At 40.7% G+C, this 25,864-nt stretch overlaps 1 protein-coding gene and 1 pseudogene across 3 annotated transcripts in view; one reads left to right on the forward strand and one right to left on the reverse strand.

Moving 5' to 3' along the window:
- The window catches only part of LOC107718263 (uncharacterized), a 4,816-nt pseudogene extending 3,158 nt beyond the window's left edge, over positions 1 to 1,658 (reverse strand).
- A 4,205-nt stretch (positions 1,659 to 5,863) lies between these two features.
- The window catches only part of LOC107718256 (matrix metalloproteinase-23-like), a 30,785-nt gene continuing 10,784 nt past the window's right edge, over positions 5,864 to 25,864 (forward strand). The window contains exons 1-6 of one of the 3 annotated variants that reach the window (XM_016525247.1): positions 5,864 to 6,101; positions 15,194 to 15,333; positions 15,770 to 15,909; positions 17,046 to 17,213; positions 19,638 to 19,802; positions 19,938 to 20,048. In XM_016525247.1, the coding sequence (XP_016380733.1) occupies positions 5,976 to 6,101; positions 15,194 to 15,333; positions 15,770 to 15,909; positions 17,046 to 17,213; positions 19,638 to 19,802; positions 19,938 to 20,048 (850 nt within the window). In that variant the 5' untranslated portion in view covers positions 5,864 to 5,975. The remainder of the gene's footprint in view (positions 6,102 to 15,193; positions 15,334 to 15,769; positions 15,910 to 17,045; positions 17,214 to 19,637; positions 19,803 to 19,937; positions 20,049 to 25,864) is intronic. The other 2 variants (XM_016525249.1, XM_016525248.1) reach the window with 2 other exon arrangements.

Consider the following 25,864-nt stretch of genomic DNA (forward strand, 5'->3'; position numbering starts at 1 on the left):
CTCTGGGCTAAACTCGGGAACAGGAGCCCTCTCTGGGCTAAACTCGGGAACAGGAGCCCTCTCTGGGCTAGACTCGGGAACAGGAGCCCTCTCTGGGTTAAACTCGTGAACAGAAGCCTTCTCTGGGTTAAACTTGGGATCATGAGCCTCCTCTAGGCTAGACTTGGGATCAAAAGCCTTCTCTGGGCTAAACTTGGGTTCAGGAGCCTCCCCTGGGCTAGACTTGGGATTTGGAAAATGTACCAGAGTGAAGAGAGGTGTTGATAATGTGAGTGAGCTAGGGTATAACTGAAGAAGAAATGGCCTGAAGGAGGTGAGTGGGGATAGGATTAAACAGACAGGTAGTAGGATGATTGGAAAGGATAAGTTTAGAAACGTTTTGAAAAAGTTTTGAAAAACGTGCGAGAGTCAGAACAGTTGTTAATTTTGTTGTGGTAGTATGTTGTTTTAGTAGTGGAGACAATTGCAGAGAAGGAGGAGAGGAGTGACTGATATACACTAAGGTCAGTAGAGTTTTTTGATTTGCGCCACTTCCTCTCTGTAGCCCTGAGTCTAGAGCGATGTTCCCGGAGAACATCAGACAGCCAGGGGGCAGAGGAGGTGGTGCGTGCTGGTCTGGATGAAAGGGGGCAAAAGTTGTCTAAGCAAGATGTTAGAGTGGAGCAAATAATGTCAGTAGCAGTGTTTGTGTCCAAGAATCTGCGTGGCTACTGAGTGTAGAGTCTGCGTGGCTCGTGAGCGTAGAGTCTGCGTGGCTCTGGAACGTAGAGACCCTTGGAATGCCAGCAGCTCGCACCGACACCAACTGAGTGTCCTCCACGCTGGATGCCAGCCTCGAACGCCTTGGGACTGACTTTGTGTCTTCAAATGCAACATTCACTCTGGAACACTGGAGTGGCATCCATGATGGCTGAAGACTGTGGCCCGACATCGCTAAAGGCTGGAGGCTCTGGTGTGGCGGGCCCTGACATGAACATTACATTTATATTTAGTCACTTAGCAGACGCTTTTATCCAAAGTGACTCACAAAGTAGAAGCAATCAGACCAACGAGAGAGCAACAAAATACAAGTGCTGTGACAAGTCTCAGTTAGTCTATTTACATAAATAGTACATAGCAAGGTTTATTTTTTATAAATAAATTAGACCAAAACGAATAGAATAGAATAGAACAGAATAGAATAGGTAAGTACTAGTATTAATTGGTCAGCTGCTCGGATTGAGACTGGATGAAAGGGGGCAAAAGTTGTCTAAGCAAGATTTTAGAGTGGAGCAAATAATGTCAGTAGCAGTGTTTGTGTCCAATGCTTAAAACTGAGAGGGTGGAGGAAGCGAGGATGAAACCATAGAGGATAGGTGAGTGGGAGAGAGCGAGCGTAAGTTACTCCGAACGGTGACCTGCGGAGGAGTGTGTGTTGTGTCCGGGGTCAGTGTGAGGTTAGAAGTGATGAAGAAGTGGTCTGAGGTGTGGAACTGTGTAACTAAAGTGTTGTCCATTGAGCAGTGGTGTGTGTAGATAAGGTCCAATTAGTTACCTGATTTGTGAGTAGCTGTAGTAGACACACTCTTGAGGTCAAATGAGGCAAGCAGAGTGATGAAGTCAGCAGCCTGTGGTTTATCTAGGTGGATGTTGAAGTCACTGAGAAGTACCAGAGGAGTTTTTTTATTTCATGCCTATATTCAAGGCTCATTTTATGAACAGTCTCTGGGCTGGTGGCCATCTTAAGAAGAGGTTCTGGTGCGGGGATTTTAAAACCCTCTGCTTCTCCCACAGTGAATAAGGAACCGGTCAGCAAAAGTGCATAGTCCATAAAGTCTCTCAATGTACAATTGACTTTCCCTTCAGATAACCATGATTTCATTGACTCATTACGTCCAAAATTAAAAATGTCTTTCAAAGTAACATCGTCAAATGGCACTCGATAGGACAACTAACAGAACTGATGTACGTACTCATCAATTGAAGAGTCTCCTTGCCGAAGTCTTAGTAACTGGTCAACTGGATCCATTGGTTGGCCTAGAATGCTCAAATAAATGCTGGATCCGCGTATGGCTGGTGATTCTGTAACAAAGTGAGGCGTAACAACAAAGTGGGGATCCACATGCAGGCTTTATTCCATAGAGCGTAATCAGAACAGGCAGGGTCAAACACCAGCAAACAAACACATCCAAGGCAAAGGCAAAAGAGTAATCCACAAGTCAGACGGACAGGTAGTAGGATGATTGGAAAGGATAAGTTTAGAAGGCAAAGGCAAAAGAGTAATCCACAAGTCAGGCAATGGTCAGGGCAGGCAGCAAACAATCATAAACAATGAAACATTCCAGGGATCAAAACACGAAGGCAAGGAAACACAGAAACTTAGGAACCACGGAAGAGCTATACAACATTCAATCACCAGCGATGTGTGCATGTGTGTGTGCTATTCTTATGATTTGAGACTGATGAGGTGATAAGAGACAGGTGATTGCAATTGATGGTGAGTCCGGGCAAAGGATTATGGGAAATGGAGTCCGGGGCGAATGGTAAAAGATACAGGATGGGGTGCCCTCTAACAGAGCTCGCGGGCACTCCAGCTAGAGATTGTGACACTAGCACAGACCTTACCACATTTAACATTCATCTACTCCACAGTTCATCATGTTGACGGAGTGTTCACATGTACAGACATATTTCTGATTAATTGTTTTTGTGTTTCACCAGCATTACTTTGCCCCACTGATGGTCATAGTTATCGAAACTGAAACAGATGGAGATAGGCAAGAAATTTGGCTAATGTATGCCTGGAAGAACATATGAAATACCACCAAAACCTTTTAAGGAAATGTCTGTAATCAATGATTTAGATCAAAATAATGTTCTACATTAGTTAAACATTTGTCCGGTGAAAAAATGTTTGCACATTCATTTGCACAAATAAAGCTTCTTTATTGGTAACCATAGTTCCATGAAGAACCTTTAATATCCATGGAACCATTCTATTGGACAAAAGGTTTGTTAGTGGAAATGTTTCTTCAGATTATTAAAATATTCCTAACACTAAGAATAAAATGGTTATTTTAAAGTCGGCATGAAACGGAAGTTGCGATTGTCTTTTCTTCTCTACTGTGACGTATATCCGAGTGAAACGGCATCTGAAATGAGAGGGCGGGACTTGATTTCGTCCTTCGGGAATTGATTGGATCGTTGGAAGCTGGGGCGTTGCCAACAAAATGGAGGCAGATCTGAATGCCAGTTTGCAGTTAGTGGTGGGGGATTTCTCTCTGAATGACTGCCTGAATGACTGAGTGCGTCCTCCATCAGGTTAAGTCATATTCATGAAAAAAATTAGTGTGCGATGTCCTACGAGTAATGTTGTCCTAATATCCTAATATCTTTTCCATGTTTAGGGGTAACGTACTCCCTGGTGACTGGTGTCAGTGCTATGAAGTGAAGCATCAGCTAGCTTCAGCTTTTCCCCCTGTCGTTTATCCCAGCGTTTACCCCTCAGAGGCGTAACAACAAAGTGGGGATCCACATGCAGGCTTTATTCCATAGAGCGTAATCAGAACAGGCAGGGTCAAACACCAGCAAACAAACACATCCAAGGCAAAGGCAAAAGAGTAATCCACAAGTCAGGCAATGGTCAGGGCAGGCAGCAAACAATCATAAACAACGAAACATTCCAGGGATCAAAACACGAAGGCAAGGAAACACAGAAACTTAGGAACCACGGAAGAGCTATACAACATTCAATCGCCAGCGATGTCTGCATGTGTGTGTGTGCTATTCTTATGGTTTGAGACTGATGAGGTGATAAGAGACAGGTGATTGCAATTGATGGTGAGTCCGGGCAAAGGATTATGGGAAATGGAGTCCGGGGCGAATGGTAAAAGATACAGGATGGGGTGCCCTCTAACAGAGCTCGCGGGCACTCCAGCTAGAGATTGTGACACTAGCACAGACCTTACCACATTTAACATTCATCTACTCCACAGTTCATCATGTTGACGGAGTGTTCACATGTACAGACATATTTCTGATTAATTGTTTTTGTGTTTCACCAGCATTACTTTGCCCCACTGATGGTCATATTTATCGAAACTGAAACCTGGCTAATGTATGCCTGGAAGAACATATGAAATACCACCAAAACCTTTTAAGGAAATGTCTGTAATCAATGATTTAGATTGTTCTACATTAGTTAAACATTTGTCCGGTGAAAAAATGTTTGCACATTCATTTGCACAAATAAAGCTTCTTTATTGGTAACCATAGTTCCATGAAGAACCTTTAATATCCATGGAACCATTCTATTGGACAAAAGGTTTGTTAGTGGAAATGTTTCTTCAGATTATTAAAATATTCCTAACACTAAGAATAAAATGGTTATTTTAAAGTCGGCATGAAACGGAAGTTGCGATTGTCTTTTCTTCTCTACTGTGACGTATATCCGAGTGAAACGGCATCTGAAATGAGAGGGCAGGACTTGATTTCGTCCTTCGGGAATTGATTGGATCGTTGGAAGCTGGGGCGTTGCCAACAAAATGGAGGCAGATCTGAATGCCAGTTTGCAGTTAGTGGTGGGGGATTTCTCTCCACTGAATTCACCGCCGACACCTAAGCATAAGAGGGGGAGGGGAGGTTAACGTTTTTGATTAAAGATTACGAGGGCACATGAATTTAAAAAAAATAATGAAGTGCACGGATAAATTATCTATAATAAACTACAGTATTCCAATAAAAAATAAGAATTTTCCATTAATATTTCATGGTGACTTTAAGGTTGTTTTATGGTTATTTAACTTTTCTGGTGACTCAGGGTTCATGTGACCTGATTCGTTGAAATACATTGTGTGTAAATGTTAAAAGTCCAATTTACATTTGTTAACTTAAAGTTTTAAAAAACAACAATTTTGGTACCAATGCGGCCAATGCAGAGCTCAGCATTTTGTGGTATATTCAGTGTTGGGGAGTAACTAGTTACATGTAACGGGATTACATAATGTAATTACAAAATAAATGTTATTGTAATCAGTTACAGTTACTTAGAAAAATGTGTAATTAAATTACAGTTACTTAAGAAAATGTTAACGATTACAAAGGGGGTTACATCTGATTTTTTTCACATACACCCACATACAGATTTGATTGATTTCTTTCATGAATTGCAGTGACTGCTCTAAAATATGAGACGCCAGTGTTTCAGGAGTTTAGGACACATGCTTATTCGATAGGTTTTATTTCCTATCTGGGTTTATGTATATTTATTATTGAAGATTAACTTTTTTCCAGAGCATTGTTAGATGCCAGTGTTTCCTGTCATAGCTGTGCGAAGATTTGATTTCAAAACAGTATCATAGCTACTAAACAAATTCTTGTTACAGTTTTAAATCTGTATTTAACCTCAGAATGATCTCAAAGTAATATTTTGTGGTGGCTGTGCTTAAATTATAAAAATCTTATTTCAGTTGGTGAAGGATTCTGAGCGTACGGTTACTCCTGCCTGCTTTACATGTTTGAAAATGATTAACAGTTGAAAACATTAGATATTTAGAAAAGTAATCAAATGCAATCAGTTACATTACTTAAATAAAGTAATTGAAATAGTTACACTATACTTATTACATTTTAAATAGGGTAACTTGTAATCTGTAACCTATTAGGCTACATTTCCGAGTAACCTGGAGGTTCAAAAAGGAATATTTAGGCTACTTTTGTATTTAAACGCAAGCATGCTGCATTCAGCAGGCCGAATCAAAAGCAGATGACTTTTGAAAGATGATTAATCCTCCAAAAATGACAACGAAACAGCAAGTGTGGTAAAAGCTGCATTGATTGCATTACAATGTGTGCTTCAGCTGAGCTGCATTCTGGCGCACTGACCGCTCTCAGAGCTGCAGGAACCCAATGGCAAGCCCAGTCACCCGCGGGGAATAAATGGTGAGGTCTGACACGTCTTTGTTAGGGGGAAACATTTGGACGGCGACGTCGCAAAGATGGTGCATGAAGTTTATGGCAGTCTGCGGAAAGAAGAATACTTCGCAGGACTGCTTCTGCTCGCGGCGGCGGGGTTTGGGCTCTTGATGCATGAAGTCACGGCTTTGCCTGTCTGGAGACTTGAGGTATGCTAGATTTCCATCAGAACGATCATTTCAGACGCGCACTTTTTCCTTGCATAACTCTAGACACGCGTCAAAGCGGCTCAAGGTCGTCACGCATGATGTGATACTATCCACTGAAACCCTCGAGTTATAAAACTACAAGTCGTAAGCGGTCGTCCACAAAAAAAAAAAAAAAAAAAGCGCAACGGAATGGGGCAACGTCCGCAGAAGAACGTTGGGATAGAATCGCACCAACCCAACGCAACGCAGGGGATCCGAGACGCGGCGAACTGCTTTTAACTTGACGCGTCGTGCTGGTGGCGAGACGCGACGCAGAGACGAGCGACCCCTGACTGACGGCAGTTATGACATTCTTCTGCGTTCCATTCGTACGTTTTCTGCTGCGCTTTCTTTTCTTTGTGTGTTTCTCTTCTACTTTTACATTCTGAAACGTTCTTGGATGCACTTTTGGCAATTCCAAACCATGCATTTAGGTGTTTTGTGGCTTTTAGGCTTCTTCACTTTGACTGATCCATACTAGTGTAACTCTTAGAAAAACAAAAACACTTACACAATATATAAAATATCCTGTTGTTCTCCTTTCTCTTCCAAGAAACAGGACAACTAATTTTCCACTCACAGGCTTCTCCAAAGTTTTGTCCTATAAAACTCTCCCTAGATTGAGTGCATCCACTCCTCCTAATACCACCTGCGAGGAGGTCTGTAATGCCTGGAGAGAGCTTTCCATTCATCACTAGGCAGGGTGCTTGGAGGCACATGTAGTCCTGGAAGTATGGGCACTCCCGAATCATGAGCCGTGAACACCATGTGAATATAGGCATGAAATAAAAACTACACTAAATGCATGTTGCAGATCTTACTGTGAACAATTCATCTGTGCATGTTTTGACTTCAAAATGTTTAATCAAAATGTCTTAACTGGATGTTTAACGGACTATGAGATGTCTCTGGTGACGTGTGCAGGACTTCTGCATTCATTTAGTGCACTTAATAGATGAGAATGAGCTTGTTTCTTCATCAAAATGGATTTGGAGAAATTTAGCATCACTTGCTCACCAGTTGATTATCTGCAGTGAACGGGTGCCGTCAGAATGAGAGTCAATTAATATCTTGTGAAGGAAAAAGCTGCGTGTTTGTAAGAAACAAATCCATCAGTAGGTTTTTAACTTCAAACAGTTGCTTCTGGCTAAAATACATAGAGTCCATAATCCATAATAACGCTTCCTCCAGTGAAAAAGTGTTCTGGTGTGAATCAGGAGAGAAATCTGCACAGATCAAGCAGCGTTTAAACAGCTCTAAACACATATGTGGCTGGATTTTGATGTGAGAGACAACAGGAAATCAGCACTTTTTCACTGGAGGAAGCGTTATTATGGATTATGGACTCGTATAGTTTAGTACTCGTACTCGTATAATAGCATCTTAATGCTGGATTTGTTTCAGCTTTTGTCTTCTCCAGATGTTAACTGATGGACTGGAGTGCTGTGGATTACTTGTGGATTATTGTGATGTTTTTATCAGCTGTTTGGACTCTCATTCTGACGGCACCCATTCACTGCAGAGCATCCATTGCTGAGACACTGATGCAATGCTACATTTCTCCAAATCTGATAAAGAAACAAACTCATCCTAATCTTAGATGGCCTGAGGGTGAGCACATTTTCAGCAAAAAAAATTTTGGGTTAACTATTCCTTTAAACCTCACTTTTGAATGCCACGCATTTGAATGCCACGCATCCAATCAACAACTGATGCATAGAACCAAGTACTCACCTGTTTTTCTTTTTCAATAATCACTCAGATGTACTGTAAATCACAATACAAAAGAAAAGATCTGTCACTACTTTTATTTCATTGTGAAATTTTAGTGCTTGATATATTGTTTGCAAAAAACATTTAATGGGAATAGCCTACAAATCTACATTTGAATGGATGACAAAGGAGACGGCAGCTGTTAACTAACTAACCTAAAACAATAACCCTAACCCCTTGCCTGCCACAACTAGCAATAGCATGAGCCAATCATGGTTTACAGCTGTGACGTAAATAAAGGTTACTGGCTATTTACTAATAAAAGATAACGAATCCTTCTGAATGTCCTGTCCTGTTAAACTTTTGTCAACACAGGACAGTGCTCTTCAAGTGACTTCATTAAGTCTAAATAGCCCAGATACAATCCCAGACAGATCTCACTGTCCTTTCAAGATGCAGTATTGGCACTTGTTATTATGTGCAATACTGAATGTAGATGGAAGGTACAGTACCATACTATGCTCCATCTGTAGTAGTTATATAATCAGTCTTTTCTGAAATATGTCTATTGGCAAGGATAGTATGACTTTAGTTTACCCATCAGTGACGCCTCGACTGTCTCTAGGATTTTAACCCTTGCATTACTTGGTGTCCAAGGTTTTTCAGTCTGACTGGTTTATGAAAGTGTTGACGGTTTCGTTTGGGATATTTAGCTATTTGCTTTGGCATATTACTACACTGTCTCAGTAAATCTACAAACGTATCCAGTCCACATCTCAGACCTTTCTATTTCACAGAAGACTTTTTTGGATCTAGCAGAGTTACATAATTTACAGTCCGCAGTGGCAGCTCATGACCGAGCGTTAAATCTGCTCATGGCCAACAGTTGAGAAAGCTGTCAGACGCAGTGAACGAATAAGAGTAGCTCTTTCGATTTGTATGAAGAATATGAACATCCGCTTTGGAAAGTGTCTGATCATTCGGTCATCACAAAAGTAGCTGGGAAGAGAGTTTGTCTTTGTCATGGCATCGATAAGGCTCTGAAGAATCGCATTTTGGATTTGGAAAGGCTTTAACAATTAATTACAGCAACTCTCTTGTGTATTATGTTATGTGTTTGTTTGAACAGATCACGTGATTGATTGTTTGTGCTGTGGTCAGCCACTGTCAAACATGGTTCCTTGTCCATTAAAAGCATCTTGAACCGTGATTCTTGTGAGCAGTTGTATCCTGGAAGGAGCTGGAGATTGAATATAGGCCACAGTGTCTTGTCATGTACCGTTATGCAGTGTGGTGCTACAAAGAAAAGAGTCTTCGAGAGTACCAAACATGTGAAGAGGAAAGCAGCCAAACCTCAAGACACTTGGATCAAGCTGCTACCTACAGATTTATCCCTTTTCTGTTCCTGAATCTAACAGCATGACATGGATATGATTAGTTGTATAGGCCTATATCCTGATATCCTGCATGTGGAGAAAATGACCTGCAATTCCAAGAAAATACAATGATCGGAGACTCTTTCCAGGTCATTACCCAGGAAAAGGCTGCTTGGCGGCATTATCCCTGTATTCAGTGTATGCCAAATTACCTTTAATCCACTTTCTTCGCATTCATCCTCATCTGGTTTACTTGCTAGTTACTGCTTCAAACAAAAAGTCCTTGAATATGATTCAAATATTTGATGCCATGTATTTTGCAAAGTTATCCGTATCCATCCTCTGATCCCACACATGAGAACTGTCCTCAAGGTTATGCGTATGTCCAAGTACATACACGTGATCAACGAGCCAGGTTATTGCTACCAAACGTAGTAATCATTTGCTGACTTGCTGGCCATCATTAGCAGTGTATAGGGGAAAGGATCTTTTAAAAGTAATGCATTGCAATATTGCATTACTCCATAAAAAAGTAACTAATTACGTGACATAGTTACTTTTTATAGCAAGTAATGCATTACATTACTTTTGCGTTACTTTTTGTCTCCTGAGCTGGGCTTGCTTTTTTATGTTTTAAAAACAAAAAACCCAAAAGTTATATTTTTGGCAACTCTAAAGGCCCTTTCACACCAAAAGTGAAATGAATAAACCTTAGGCTGAAGGAAGTGCCTCTTACTCCCAATTTCTCTCAGCACAGAGACAGGAGAGCTGTCAGTGAATAAATGGGAAAACAAAGTAACTGGAATTACTTATTTGAAAAAGTAACTCTGATATGTTGCTGTAAATCTAAAAGCAATGCGTTACTTTACTTGTTACTTTAGAAAAGTAATCTGATTATGTGACTTGTGTTACTTGTAATGCGTTACCCCCAACACTGATCATTAGAGACCAAATAGGTTATATGAAAAATGTTGGTCAGTAATCAAACATTTCTGTGGATTTCATTGCAGACCAAAACAAGTCTCTGCTCTCTTTGCCACCACAGACCGATTCTCCATAGCATTATTCTCCACAAACCATTAAGTTCCCAGTGTACTAGACTTTAAATGCCAATCTTTGCCTTACTTCAAGGTGTTATTGCCAGTCGAACAGAGAAGCTGAAAGGCTAAATGAGGAAATTAGCAGATTCTTGCGATCATACATATTCCAGTTGGACTGAAGGTTTAACAGTAGAGCAGAGCTCTGTGGAAATGCACCTGCTGGCTTATCTATGATCCTGTGGCTGCTTGAGACCTTCTTTTCTCTCAACTGCGAGTGACTGGAATGCACACAGCAAACAGCCCTGGGAGGCTCCATGTGCCAGCTGCAGAAAGCCGCATGAATTCCAGTTGACATTGACATTGGCAACCAACACCAAACCTCAGAGTTGGGCAAATAATGTGGCTCCAAATCATGTCCTGCTAAAAAAAAACGTATTTTATATTTTTAGTGATGCCAAATGGCATTCTAAGAATTTGCACTTGTTGCTCTTGAAGACTACAGTTTATGAAGGCTTGTATTATTATTACAATAGTACGGAGCAGTAATACTCATGTATTCTGGATAAGTCACCCATGTATTAGCTTCATATGTTTCTTGAAATGCACTCATGTCCCATTGTGTTTCTTCTTGGTTCATGGGGTTCTGGGGATCTCTGAATAAATCTTTAGACAGTCCTTCGAGCGTCTGCTTTGGCGTGTAGTTGCGCCAACCCGCAAAGAGACCTTACTCAAGTCTCAAACTCTTTACATCACGAGGTCGAGGGTAGCTGAACACATATTGTATGATTAAACTAGGCGGCAAGCTGATCGCCCCAAAACACTGTCATTTGTGAGTTCCACTCTGTCAATGTATCTTGGACCTAAAATACGTTTTTCCATTTTCAATTATTTTCCACTGGAAAAGAATGGAAGTCTTGCTCGCCAAGAGTGCAGCTTAAAAAACCACGTCTGCTTGTAAATGCATGTGATATAAAGGCAGGCCTTAGAGTCTGGTCTGAAAGTGAATCAGTTCAGGAATGTCCCCTCTGCCCTGTCGGACCAAAATAGTCTTTGTCTCCTCTAGTTATAACTATCTTAACTTTACTGCTCCTATCAGCGTTTGCAAGTGGCGTCTGCTAGCTTTTTACCTTTTAAAACACTCAGACTCTGGCGCTCTATCGACACTTGACCCTTTTCCAGAAGATTGAGATAAAAGTCAGCAGAGGACTTTACAGCACGTATAGAAAATCTTCCATGTTAGTCCATGCAGTCGTCCGGTTTGGAAGACTGTACGCTCTGTGTGAAGCAAAAAGGAGCCAAGCTTTATGCAAACACTGTCAATTTCTAACCCAGAGACTCCTTGGCTCTCTGCTGTGTTTGTGTATGTGTCTGTGAATGTCTGCTTAATGTGTCTGTTTCAGACACTAAGGTCAGATTACCAGCGAAGTGAAAAAATTTGGACAGCTTTATGAAACCCAGAGAGTGCTCTCAAAATCAACGTCTGAGTTCAAATTCAGGCCAAATACCTTCTGGAATTACAATATAAAAATCAGGCGATTTTTTTTTCATGGCTAGTAAAGGACATTTTAATTTTGTTCTTTCTTTTTTTCCCCATAGACTTGCATCTTCCTGCCAATTCATTACAGTGCACATTCTTATGAAATCAAAACTGAGTTTTTGTGGCTGTTTGCTTTGAGACCTTAATATAGTTGACAGTCCTTTAGTGGACACATACTTACAGTCTCATTTGCTGCTAAACCGACCAACAATCTTGATCATGCGTGCATCATTTTTTTCTAATACATCCTCTCTAGGATTAATTTGACTCCTTCCACTAAATTACAGCGTAATTACTACCTGTCACCAACTAGTTAAGTTAGCACTTGTACTTAATTTTTTTCAACAGCCGTTTGCAAAGAAAGTGGCTGGAACTTATAGTTGAGAATGAAATTTATTCATGAAAGTGCTTTCATCCATGGTTTAAAAAAAAAAGATCATTTGATATGTCCCACCAAAGCTTCCTGTGAATCACGGCAACAATGCCATGGAAACTGTAACGGAGCCTGTAACGAGACGAGAGGCGTGCGGATTCATGTGCAAGCTTTTATTAATAAACAGTCAAAAACACAGGCAGGGTCGAACAACAGCAAACGGGTATGGCACTGGCAAGAGAGAAGAGCAATCCTAAATGGGCTTGAGTCAGACGACAGCAAACGTAATCCAGAGGACTTGACAAGAGAGGTAATCTGTAAACGCGAGCATAAATCCAGGCGAGGAGCAAACACAGTCCGAAACAGCAAGCAAAGGGTTAATCCAAGATACGTGGCAAGAATCAGAAACCAAGAAAACAGGCAAGGCAAGACTATGACTAAACTATGAAAAACTAGAAACTGGCTCCGTAGAGTCGCTATCGCTAGGAGAGTGATAAACGCTATACAATACCCCGCGACTTGAGCAGGACCTGAGTGGGTGTAATATATTGTGTGTAATAGCTTTCAGGTGAGCGTGTGATTGGTTACACCTGTGTGCAATCAGAGCAATGGATTGATGGGAAATGTAGTCCAGGGTATAGTGTAACAGTGTGTCTGTGAATGTCTGCTTAATGTGTCTGTTTCAGACACTAAGGTCAGATTACCAGCGAAGTGAAAAAATTTGGACAGCTTTATGAAACCCAGAGAGTGCTCTCAAAATCAACGTCTGAGTTCAAATTCAGGCCAAATACCTTCTGGGATTACAATATAGAATGAGGCGAATTTTATGGCTAGTAAAAGACATGTTTTAATTTTTTTCCCCTTTTTTCCCCCCATAGACTTACATCTTCCTGCCAATTCATTACAGTGCACATTCTTATGAAATCAAAACTGAGTTTTTGTGGCTGTTTGCTTTGAGACCTTAATATAGTTGACAGTCCTTTAGTGGACACATACTTACAGTCTCATTTGCTGCTAAACCGACCAACAATCTTGATCATGCGTGCATCATTTTTTTCTAATACATCCTCTCTAGGATTAATTTGACTCCTTCCACTAAATTACAGCGTAATTACTACCTGTCACCAACTAGTTAAGTTAGCACTTGTACTTAATTTTTTTCAACAGCCGTTTGCAAAGAAAGTGGCTGGAACTTATAGTTGAGAATGAAATTTATTCATGAAAGTGCTTTCATCCATGGTTTAAAAAAAAAAGATCATTTGATATGTCCCACCAAAGCTTCCTGTGAATCACGGCAACAATGCCATGGAAACTGTAACGGAGCCTGTAACGAGACGAGAGGCGTGCGGATTCATGTGCAAGCTTTTATTAATAAACAGTCAAAAACACAGGCAGGGTCGAACAACAGCAAACGGGTATGGCACTGGCAAGAGAGAAGAGCAATCCTAAATGGGCTTGAGTCAGACGACAGCAAACGTAATCCAGAGGACTTGACAAGAGAGGTAATCTGTAAACGCGAGCATAAATCCAGGCGAGGAGCAAACACAGTCCGAAACAGCAAGCAAAGGGTTAATCCAAGATACGTGGCAAGAATCAGAAACCAAGAAAACAGGCAAGGCAAGACTATGACTAAACTATGAAAAACTAGAAACTGGCTCCGTAGAGTCGCTATCGCTAGGAGAGTGATAAACGCTATACAATACCCCGCGACTTGAGCAGGACCTGAGTGGGTGTAATATATTGTGTGTAATAGCTTTCAGGTGAGCGTGTGATTGGTTACACCTGTGTGCAATCAGAGCAATGGATTGATGGGAAATGTAGTCCAGGGTATAGTGTAACAGTCTGTGTAGTGTGAGAGTCCATGTAGTGAGCGGGTGACCTCTGGTGGTGAGTGAACGGAAGTTCATAGACCGGATTCGTGACAGAAACAATGTCATGGGCTCTTTAAAGTTATATTAATGTTTATTTGCTGTTGATTTTCTAGAATGACCACTCATGTAAGTTGATAGCATGTGTTTGCTGTGAATGTGTGGGCTGTGGTTGCACACTCTGACCAAAAATGTAGTTTTCAACTCCGTAATACTGCAGAGGTCAAATTCTTTCACAAGAAAAGTCACACAGATAAAAACTCCCAGAAAAAAAAAAAAGTTATGTGTGGTTAGAGCAAATCTGAATCTGAAAGTTTATTTACACATCAGATAATATTGTTTTGTGTGTATGTGTTTCAACTGTAGTATTATAAGAACATGATGTGTAAATCTCTTAAAAGCCTCTTAAGAGTCCTTCTGGCTGGAGTCGAGAATCTTCTTTGATTTACTATAGTAACGCTGTGATTCAACTCTTCTACCTTATCACCACTATCAGCAAGAACCACAGCGCTCACAGTCTGACAGCATATGATTTGAACTTTTTTTTGTTTGTTTAAATAGATAAAACTACTTCACTGAGGTCATGCTGTTGTGTTTTGGTGATTAAACCAAATGTTCCTATTATATATGACAATTATCTTGTATTTTGAAATGAGTACGAAAAGAAATGTGAAAACACAACAGCAGGTTTTGAATGCGTAATAAGGGTGATCGGTTTGGAGTTTTAGACTAAGAATTTGTAATATTTACCACTTGTACAAAATAGTTCCTTAGTGAATTAATGTGCTACTGTAATTGAATGTAAATGTACTGCAGTGCTTTGCATGCACTGTTCTGTAAAGAGCATGAAATAATTGTCTTCCATCAGACAGTGGAGCAGTCTGGCTGAAAGATGAGAAGAGCAGCCCAACAAATCTGACTTAATAACTGAACTGAACTTTCCTCTCTGTCTGCGCTCTTTTCACTCCTGACTAATCAATACAAGATGTGTTCCTGGCTCAACAAGCCATTTATTAGAGCAAATCACACTTTAAAGCACCTCACAAGTGGACTTATCGCTCTTGTAGGAGCAAGCGTGGCACAGACCTTCATGGAAAATCCTGCTCACAGATCAATCTAATCTAATCTGAGATTTTTTTGTCCAAGGAAGAAGCTCTCATGTCTGGTGTTTTAATCATTGGAATTCATAAAGACGCCCGCTCCCATGTGCTTCACCTTTCCAGAAACAAACGCTACACGCTCACTCCAGAGAAACTGAAGTGGGACAAATTCAAGCTGACTTACAAGTAAGAATCCTTTTATGTTTTTGTGCATTCGTCTGATATCACAGCCCGCTGTTTGAAACCTGTGAAGTCCCGCATGACTTCTGCTTTGTTGATATTTCATAACCTATTTACATTTTTTCCATGTTTGGACGTATGTTTGGAAGCTCTAGGATTTCAAAAGCGTGTATCCAAAGGACAATGAGCACAGAATTTGTTTCCCTCTGGTCATACAGTATATTTATGCCATTAATATTTCATTGGGGTCTTGCATATCCTGGTCTGTCAAAGTTTGATCTGGTATAAAACTTATTTTAGAAATTCTTGTGTGTTTCACGGCAGGAAGTAAGTCATACAAGTTTGGAACATCATGAGTAGATGATGGCAGAATCATTTATCATGTTCCTTTTTTTTTGTTTACTTGTCCACATTTTAATGGGTGCTTTGTGTATTCGTGCAGACTGCTGTCATTTCCAAGGAATCTTTTGAATGCCAGTGACACAAGGAGAGGCATAGCCAAGGCCTTCTCTATGTGGAGCGATGTCTCGCCCTTCAGTTTTCGTGAGGTCCCATCTGATCAAGAGGCCGACATCAAAATCGGTACATCAAATACAGTTTTGTTTGTTTGTTTGTTGCAGTACAGAGGAATTTGAAGCGAAAAAGTAACACAGAATGAGGTAAGTTGGTGGTTTTGTGTTTCTGAGAAAAAGGTTTTTCGGCATAATTTGCCAACTATGGTCACAACTTCCATCATTAATGACATAGTTCAAGGATTTGGTGTTTCCCAAATCTGAAGTTTTAGCGAACATTCGCAAACACCATCGCAAATTTGTATGGTTGGAACTACATCCCTCAACCTGTGGTTAGAAGCACACTTTGTTGTTACTATGACATGTGGAGATCATGCACTTGAGCAAAATAAGCAAGCTAACATGTAGTTCAATCTATATCTTTCATTCCATACATATATAATTTCATTCTACATCTTTTCGTTTCTTAAGAGAATTAAAGCACTGTTTTTGAAGAGTGCGCATGTGTGTACCAGCAAAATAGCAGAGAACAAAAACAAGATTCTTCCATTTATTTGATTAACTGAAGTTATCACTCCACCACCTGCTTGACATCATTAACGACCAAGGTGGTTCAAATGACAAATATGAGACAAAGTTCCTGCATTTTCAGGAAATGGTCCAGAATTGCTAGTTAGTTTCTCAACAATGTATCATACTGTGGTTAGTTATGCAGCGAGTTACGTCATTGTTTCGGGAAATGCACCTCTAGATTGTCGGTTCCTCAGATTGACATGATTCTCATTGATCACTGCCACGTTCAGAAGATCCACCCCAGTGACTGGTGGTTTGTACTTGCTGGAAGTTGTGTTTGAGTCCGTTAAATTAAGTAAAATGGGACTGATTCTGAGTTGTATTATAGACATGGAGGAATAAAAAAAATTGGATATATGTGACCCTGGACAACAAAACCAGTCATAAGGGTCAATTTTTTGAAATTGAGATTTATACACCATCTCGAAGCTGAATAAATAATCTTTCCACTGATGTATGGTTTGTTAGGATAGGACAATATTTGGTCAAGATACAACTATTTGAAAATCTGGAATCTGAGGGAGCAAAAAAATCTAAATATTGAGGTCTGGGGTCACATATCGTCTTTGGTATAATGCGTATAGGAGAGGATGTATTATTCAAGAATCATATTGGTTGGTTGACTTTCGTCAGGCTTCTACTCTGGAAACCACACAGACTGTCTGCAGTCCTACCTGCACCACTGTTTCGACGGCATCACTGGAGAACTGGCCCACGCCTTCTTTCCTCAGACCGGAGAGATCCACTTTGATGATGATGAGTACTGGATTCTGGGAAACATGCGCTTCAGCTGGAATAAAGGCACGTGTGCGTGAAAATTGAGAAAACTGGAATCTGATTGTTTACTTGCCTTACTACCATGCTGTAGAAATTGTCCAGAAAGCTTCCTGGGTGCCACAATTTTAAGAAATGTTCATTACACCAAAATAAATATACAGACACCCAAAAATAGACCAGATAGAACATATCAAAACCCCTAGTTATTATTAGTTCCGACTGTAAACAAGAGCCTTTAAAGGGGTGGTTGACTGTTTTTTTCTAGGCTCGATTGTGTTTATGGGGTGCAGTCTAACATGTGTTAATGCTTCGTTTAAAAAAAACGCATTATTTTTTCACATAATTTACCTTTATTCCACACCGCTCTGTCCCTTCTCCTTTGAACGCTCTGATGATTTCCTGGTTTTATGAAGCCCCTCCCTCAGAAATACGCGATGGGCTCAGATTGGTCAGCTGGCCCAGTGTGTTGTGATTCGCTAAACCGCCTCTAGTGTGCGTCTAATCATCACGCCTCTCAGCTCAGAATGTGCTCCGGTTGTGTTGTAAACAATGGCGTCGTCAATATTGCTTATCAATTTGAGCCCAATTGAGACGCAGAGGATATTATTGAAGAGGATCGTGCAGAACCTGTGCAAGCACGGCTTTTAATGGTAGGCCTATGTTTTTTGTTTGTTGTTGTCTCAATACTTTTAGATATGCTGTTATTTGTAAATGCTACTGCTTATGTTAGCTTTAAATATACGGTTTTATTTTGATTAAAGCTTTAATACAGCACAGCAACCGCGTGCGTGTCCATGTTTAATGCTTCTCATAGCTATGTGAAAATAAGTGTATAATTGGAACAGTTCATTGTTTGAGCTGAGCTGAATGAGAGAGAGAGAGAGATGCAGAGCAGAGCGTGTGCAGAGCAGGGGACGCGAGGAACAGGATTGAGCACCGCTGCTTTAGAACACTGATTTTGAAACTTGTGAATCCATTAGAATCGTTAGAAGACAGATTCGCGATTCATATAGGAAAATCTTTTTACGTGCACCTCTAGTTTTCTCTTCCTCTTCTCTAAAGCAGCGCAACATGGCCTCGCCCCCTTTGTTGTGTGTTCCTGAGGGCGGGGTTTATCAGGGTTTGTGATGTCACAAACCCAGGAAGTAACTCGTTGTAGTCCCTACGAGCCATTTTTGTAGGCATTAAACTGCCATAATTTTAAAAGACGACATCTTCGTTTGCATTGAACTTTCAGCGTTGTAACTTAACAGATATGGTTTATGCTCAAATAGCAACATTACACACTAACGTTAAAAAAGTGAAATCACAATCAACCACCCCTTTAAGAAGCATTAAAGGGGTCATATGATGCGATTTCAATTTTTCCTTTCTCTTTGAAGTGTTACAAGCTCTTGGTGCATAAAGAAGATCTGTAAAGTTGCAAAGACTAAAGTCTCAAATCCAAAGAGATATTCTTTATAAAAGTTAAGAGTCAACCATGCCTACCTAAAACGGCTCGTTCTAACACACCCCACATGTCTACGTCACGATGTGAGAAGATTTGCATAACGCCGCCCAAATGTTCAAGCAAAGAAAGGCGTAACTTTTATTCTCACTGTAGTATTGTTGCCGCTGCATCACAGCACACCTCGCTTTTCAGAACGATGAGCTTTGTAAAAATCGACGCGTTTCAGAAAGGCGGGGCATAGAGGAGAAACAATAATGTCAGCCTGTTGTATGTGGAAAATAATGTTTTTTTTTACCTTAAACCGCATAAACACATTTCATTACATCAAATAAACAAAATAATGTTCTTTTTAGCACCATCATATGACCCCTTTAAGAAGCACAATTTTCTTTTTAATTAAAGCTTTAACAAGTACAAGCACACTAGAACATTCAAATCTGCGTTGGTGCTGCCAATTGCCCAAAAAGAGCAGTTTTCTGTATAGGCATGAAACAGTTTCTACAAAATTCAAATGATTACAGAAGTTTAATAAAGATTAAAAATAGATATAAACACTGATGTCTATTGTAGTGATCAAAAAAGATTAAATTACCTTTTGAAAGTAACAACGTGTCAAATAAAGATTGTATTGATTATATTGTTACGCCAGTAGGTGGCGACAAGTGACTGTTACAAATGTAATTGTCATTGAATCATTCATTCAAGAGATTCATTGAAAAATGCTGATTCATCCAGTACTGAAACAAGTAGTCTTTATGAGTGAGTCATTGAATCACTCATTCAAACAATAAAAAAATCCTTAAAATTAGTTACATTTTTTCTTTTTTTTTAAAAGACTGCAGCATTTAACATTTTATTAGAACCTCTAGTAAACTGCATGTTGTTTTGTTTAGAGGTATTCAGAATCATGATTTCTGCAGCTCTATTTTTAGGGGTTAAAAAAGAGGAAGCAGATTTGACCTGTACGTGTTTGTGTCTGTGATTGTCATTGTATTCAGGAGTGTGGCTGACAGATCTAGTTCACGTGGCAGCTCATGAGATCGGTCATGTACTGGGTTTGATGCATTCCCAGAATCGCAAGGCTTTAATGCACCTCAACGCCACATTGACAGGCCGCAAACTCATCACTCAAGATGAGGTTTGGGGATTACATCGACTCTATGGTATTTTACTCATAAGCACAAAAAAAAAACATCAAAAATAACTATACAAACTGGATTACTTGTGCAATGCTGTTGCATTTTTAATTGACACCTGACACCTTCTTATTTCCTCTTTTCCTGTCCATACCACTGCAGGATGTTTGGATCGATTATTTATCTGTCCTGCTTGGGCAAGGAAGGGTTATTGTGACAGCAAGAGGATACTCATGCAGAAACACTGTCCTTCCAGCTGTGACTTCTGTTATGGTAAGAGGCCTGTTATTTCAGACCAGGAATCACAAAAAAAAAAATAGTGTATAGAAAAATCATGAGTCCTATCAGAACTAGACAATATAAAGTGTGGTCCCCTCATTGCAGCTTATTCTGGCCAATTCTGCCTGCTTAAACAGGAAGAGACCACCTGAAATACATGTACAGCAACAAACCACAGATCATTTTGTTATTGCATGTTGTTTATGGGAGAGGGTTTTTTTTAGTGGAGTACACCACAAAAATAAACAGGTATCAAAAATGTATTTTTAAATTTTGGTAAATAATGGTGCGGTAATCTCTGCAAAATGTGTGTCTAAAATGGTTTACTAGGCTGAGATGAGTGACGTTTTTGACAAGCAAGCTAATGAAAGAAAAGTGGTATGGAACGAGTTTTTGTGACAAGTGCTGTAGGTGGGAATCAAACCCTAATCTTCCAGACAGGGTGGTGCTCAACCGCTGAACTACTGGGAAGAGGAGTACTAAGAGACGGATGAAGTATGAACTCAACATATCTTGAATGCCTTTACTGTGGTATTCAGTCAAATGATACACAAAAGGCTTAAATATTGAACAAAGAGTACTAAATTTTCACAGAAGCTGGCTGACAAACAGGGAAGGATCAAGACTGAACACCAGCGTATTGGCTAGGCTAAACATAAATAGAGAAAAACACAAGTGAAAACAATTTGATTGGCAACTAAATACCCCATAGAAAACCCCAAGATCAAAATGCTTTATTGTGGCCGGAAAGGTCAGTTCAGGCAGAAGTCTTACAGCAGCCCCTAAGCTAGGAATGACTCCTGACATTCTTTGAACCACAGTTTGGGTAGCAGCAATGAAAGAGATACTTGACTTTTCCATAGAGCAGTCGGAAGTCCAGCAGCCAATGAACAGTGTATGTTGGTTGACTGCCGATGATGTCTAGCACATGGGGTAGGGATTCGAGATAGAGGAATAAGAGACGTGATGTGAGAGATGGGAGGAATGTGCATTGATCTGGGCAGCAGGAGTCAGTAAGAAACAGGGTTAAACTTTCAGAAGATCTTGAACGGACCAATGAAATGAGAGGCCAGTTTCTGAGACTCAACAGGAAGTAGGAGATCCCTTGTTGAACCAAACCCTCTGACCTGGACAGAGTAGTGGCATAGGACTGTGTCCTGATTAGCCTATTCCTGTTAAGAGTATCGATATACAGTAGGGCTTTCCTTGCACTCCATCAGGCAAGTTGGCATCTCTGGACCAGTTGCGTTGCAGATGGTACAAAGACCTCAGACTCCAGCTCCAGAAAATGGGGGAACACAAACAGGCATTCAAAGGGGGAAATATCTACAGAGGAAGAAAACTAGGTGTTGTGAGTGAACTGTACCCAAATCAGACATGAGCTCCAAGAAATATGGTTGTTACAGACCAAGCATCTAAGGGTCTTCTACTGGTTAACCCTCTCTGTTTAACCATTAGATTGAGGGTGAAAACTAGATGACAGGCTGATGGATTCTTCAATAAAACATCTGAAAGCATTTCAAAATAGGGAAGTTAACTATGACTTCAACTGGCTGGCTGGCAGTGGGGAGCTTAGTGAGGCACCTTCTCCAGCCAGTGTCTTCATTCTTCAAGTGCCAACTTTAAGAAGAGACTAAACAGCTCCACACCCTAAGTTTGAGGCATCTACATCCACTATAAAGGGCAACTAATGATCCGGGAAGGTCATTATGGGTGTGTAACTATTGCTGCTTTAGCTGTTTTAATGCCCAGTCCAACCTTCTCTGTCTCCTTAGTCATGGAAACTGCCTAGTCTTCGTAGTTAGATCAGTAAGGGGTTCTGCAATGGCGTCAGTTACTAATGAACAAATTAGAAAAAATGGGCAAAACCGAGGAAGGGTTGGACCTGTTTGACAGAGCAGGATTATGGCTGAGACAATAACCAGCCTAATTGGCATTACTTGATATTCATAATGGCCAGTAGGGGTGTTGAAGGCAGTCTTGTGAAGGCATAAGGTGTTGTAGAGACCCAGTTTGGTGAAGATTGTTGAACTCTGAAGAAGTTCAAATGTGACGTGTGGCCAAGTATGGTGCCCTTTACTACAAATTTGTGCTCTGCATTTAACCCATCCAAGTGCACACACATGGTAGTGAACACACACCCAGAGCAGTGGGCAGCCATTTTTGCTGCGTCATCCGGCACAGTCATAGGGTCTATAGCAGATCTTCCTGCAGACTTAAAGTTTCATGAATCCCTAAAACACATTTTTTGAGATGTTAAGATATATGAACAGGTTGCACATCAGTGAAAACAACAACAGCACTCATTATGTCTATTATTAAAGAAAAAGTGGTTATTATTTTCAATTTTTGGAGCAATTTCAGTCTTTCTGTTCAAAAAGCAAAGTTGAACCAACGTCACAAAAAGTTACATATATGCGTTCATTTGCAGTGGTGATTGGCTGCCGTGGCTGGAGAGTACGCATCTATGTCATCAGTTTTCCGAGCTTTTCTGAGTATTTCATAAGAAATAACTCTTATGATCCAATCACTGCACTGTATTATGCAAGAGATTGTATTACAGCGGAGAATTCAAATCTCATGAAAGAGCTTCCGCGCTGTCCGCTCACCTCTGTAAACATTACCGTAACAATATTTAATATGTAACAACACGTGGAGCGTGCATAAGAGAGCAGTTTCTACGTGGAACGCCGCAATGAGAACACTCGCTGCGTGATGAGAACACTTGTTGCGCGGATCATAGTTCATATCCGGACTGGAGCAAGCGTGTTTCAAGTTTATGTGAACATATTTCATATTCTCTCGTTCTTCGAACATGAATCAGCACTGTGTATGCGCACATATCATGTCTTCTTCAAATTAAATACAAGCAAATAAGGGTACTGATACAGCGGTACATCTTATCGTGAATGCGATGACACGACAGATTATTGTGAAACACAGCAAACAATGATATAGACCGAAAATCAAAAAAAGAGTAAACAAAAAGTGCCTTTATTCTTTTTGTTTGAAAAATATTTTAATATTCATTCGTCTGTATAATGAGGGTGTTGTAGGTCTGTGTTTTATTGGTATTCTCCCCTCTTCCCACCCTTTACACTCCCACTTTTTCAAAGTTTTACACGCCCATTTCTGGAGTCTTTTTCAGATCTAAGGTGTGCAAGACCAGTGCTGAAACAGGGGGTTTCATGACACTTTAAGTTCCAACCATGCTCTAACACACTAGCCTACCATTTTTAAGTAATCCTGAAGACCTAGATGGTTCAGGTGTGTTTGATTAGGGTTGGAGCTAAACCCTGCAGGATGGTAGCCCCCCAGGAGCAGAGTTGGCTACCCTTAGTCTATTGCAGTGATCCTCAAATCTGGCTCGCGAGATCCACTTTCGGGTTTAGCTCCAACACTAATCAAACAACTATACCTGTGATTTTCTAATGATCCGGAAGACATTGATTAGCAAACTCAGGTGTGTTTGATTAGGGTTAGAGCTAAACTCTGCAGGAAAGTGGATCTCGCGAGCCAGATTTGAGGATCACTGGTCTATTGGGTGGAAAAGTCACTGCACTACTTCAGAAGAGTCCAGCAACTCTGGTGAAGCAGGTGACAAATCAGAAGATTCGCTACTGGTTCAGGATTAATCTAAGGATTAGGGAAACTCAGGTCAGTTAATTAATTAATAAAAAAAACAGAATTTCTTCATTATTTTAATGAAGAGTCAGCGGGGTGAGGATCCAACTGCAGCTTTATGTCAATATGATCAGAATGATACAGGGTAAAGAGACAGCAAAAGGTTGGGGCAGGCAGCTTCCAATCACAGTCCAAAGAACAGGCAATAGGTCGGGGCAGGCAGCAGAGAATCAAACATGAGGAAACAGTCCAAGATCAAACACAGAAAGATAATCCACACGGTAAACACTCAGAAATTACCACCGTAGCAAATCAAGACTTCGCAATGAGTGTATGTGTGTGCAGTGCTTATATGCATGTGTACGTGATGAGATGCAGGTGTGTGTGCAATCAGTCCCAGGTATGAGGGCTTATGGGAAATGCAGTCCGGATCTAAGAAGTCAGTATTTAGGTGAAAGCTCCCTCTGGTGGTGCGAGGAAGGCGAGTGGCTCCTGACGTGAGGAGGCAAACGACACGGGGGTCTTCCATGTGGTCGAGAGGCCAGCTTTTCCAGATGCATCCTATGAAACTCCTCCGTGAGTATGGGATCGTACCCCATACTGTTAGTGGGTGTGTGCTCAATTCCAAGTCTCCTTGCTGTACCGCAGCCATTCAGTGACTGAGGGAAGGTCTGACGGTTCACCAGACCATGGGAACAGGGGAGGTTGGTAGCCTAAAACGCACTTGAAGGGAGTTAAACCAGTGGCAGGTGCATACTCGTCCCACATTAAGCATTTGCTCCAGTCCGATTGGTTCTGTTGGCAGTAAGCACTGAGGAAACGTGAGTTCCTGGGCCCTCATATATCAACAGTGCGTACACACAGATGTGTGCGTAATGAGTGCGTAAGAACAGTTTCATGCAAAGTGTGGAATCTACCAACTTGTACTTATACATAGGAATGTGTGTAAATATAAGCACAACTCTGAGCATGCTTACACAGAGAATCTAGTGGTAGAATGGCGATATCACAAAAAGAAAGCGTCCTGTGTCCTTTAATTGCAAATGCTCAATTAATAATTTCATATTTCAAGCTAAACATTTGCACAATTAGTGTGAAAACCTATAAAGGACAGTTGGGAAGTCGATTTGAAATGTAGCTATATGGTCAGGGCTGATCTCGCTTTGCTGGAAGATTTGGCAAACGCAAACCATGTGCTGTGCAGAGAACACACAAAGAGTGTGCTGATCTGTTTAATGAGAGCACAGAATGGCTTCTCAGTTGGTACATCGTTCTTTGCCATGACCTTGGTAAGGACTTATACATTCATGTGATAATAAAGGGAGGTGTTGTCACTACAGATATGTTCCATTGGAGGTGTTTCTGAATGCAAATGTCCATGAACGTGAACGAGCATGGTGCTTAAGAACATGTGGGATTTATCAACAATGATTACTGTAACAAACTGTACTCTCATCACAATTACTTACTGATGTGCGTAAGAACCGCGTGCACACGTTTGATAAATACGGATTTTTTTGTACGTGCATTCTAAATTTCATTCGTAGGACAAAATATAGAACCTTTCTATGCATTCTATCTTGATAAATGAGGGCCCTGGTTCATGCGTTCAGTCTGACCGTTGGACTGTGGGTGGTATCTGGATGTGAGACTTACATTTATGTTGAGGTGTTTGAAGAATGCAGACCAGATTTGGGAAGTGAATTGGGATCCCCTATCGGATCCAATGTCCTCGGGTAGACCATAGAACCGAAATACATAGTTGCATAGAACTTCAGCTGTTTCGAAGGCAGTAGGGAGTTTGGGTAGAGGAATGAGAAGACAGGATTTAGAGAATCGGTCTATGACTGTAAGTATGGTGGTATTGCCCTGAGAGTTGGGAGGGTCAGTAATGAAGTCGACAGCGGTATGAGACCAGGGGCATTGAGGGATAGGTAATGGTTGAAGGAGACCGGCTGGTAGTTTTCGGGAAGTCTTGAATGTGTTACATTCTGTGCAGTTGTTGACAAATGTCACAGCCACCAGAACCGATTCTTAAGGAGATGAAGAGTAGCTGTAATGCCTGGGTGTCCGGAGCTGGGAGTAGCATGTTCTTGGTGGATGAGTTTGTTTCTAAGTGGTTTGGGGACAAAGGTGAGTTCATGTGGACATACTTGTGGTGGAGTACATTTGTTGCCTCAGTCAAT

Source organism: Sinocyclocheilus rhinocerous, unplaced genomic scaffold (genome assembly GCF_001515625.1).
Source record: "Sinocyclocheilus rhinocerous isolate Xijiao unplaced genomic scaffold, SAMN03320098_v1.1 scaffold1474, whole genome shotgun sequence".
In the NCBI taxonomy this organism is placed as follows: Eukaryota; Metazoa; Chordata; class Actinopteri; order Cypriniformes; family Cyprinidae; genus Sinocyclocheilus; species Sinocyclocheilus rhinocerous.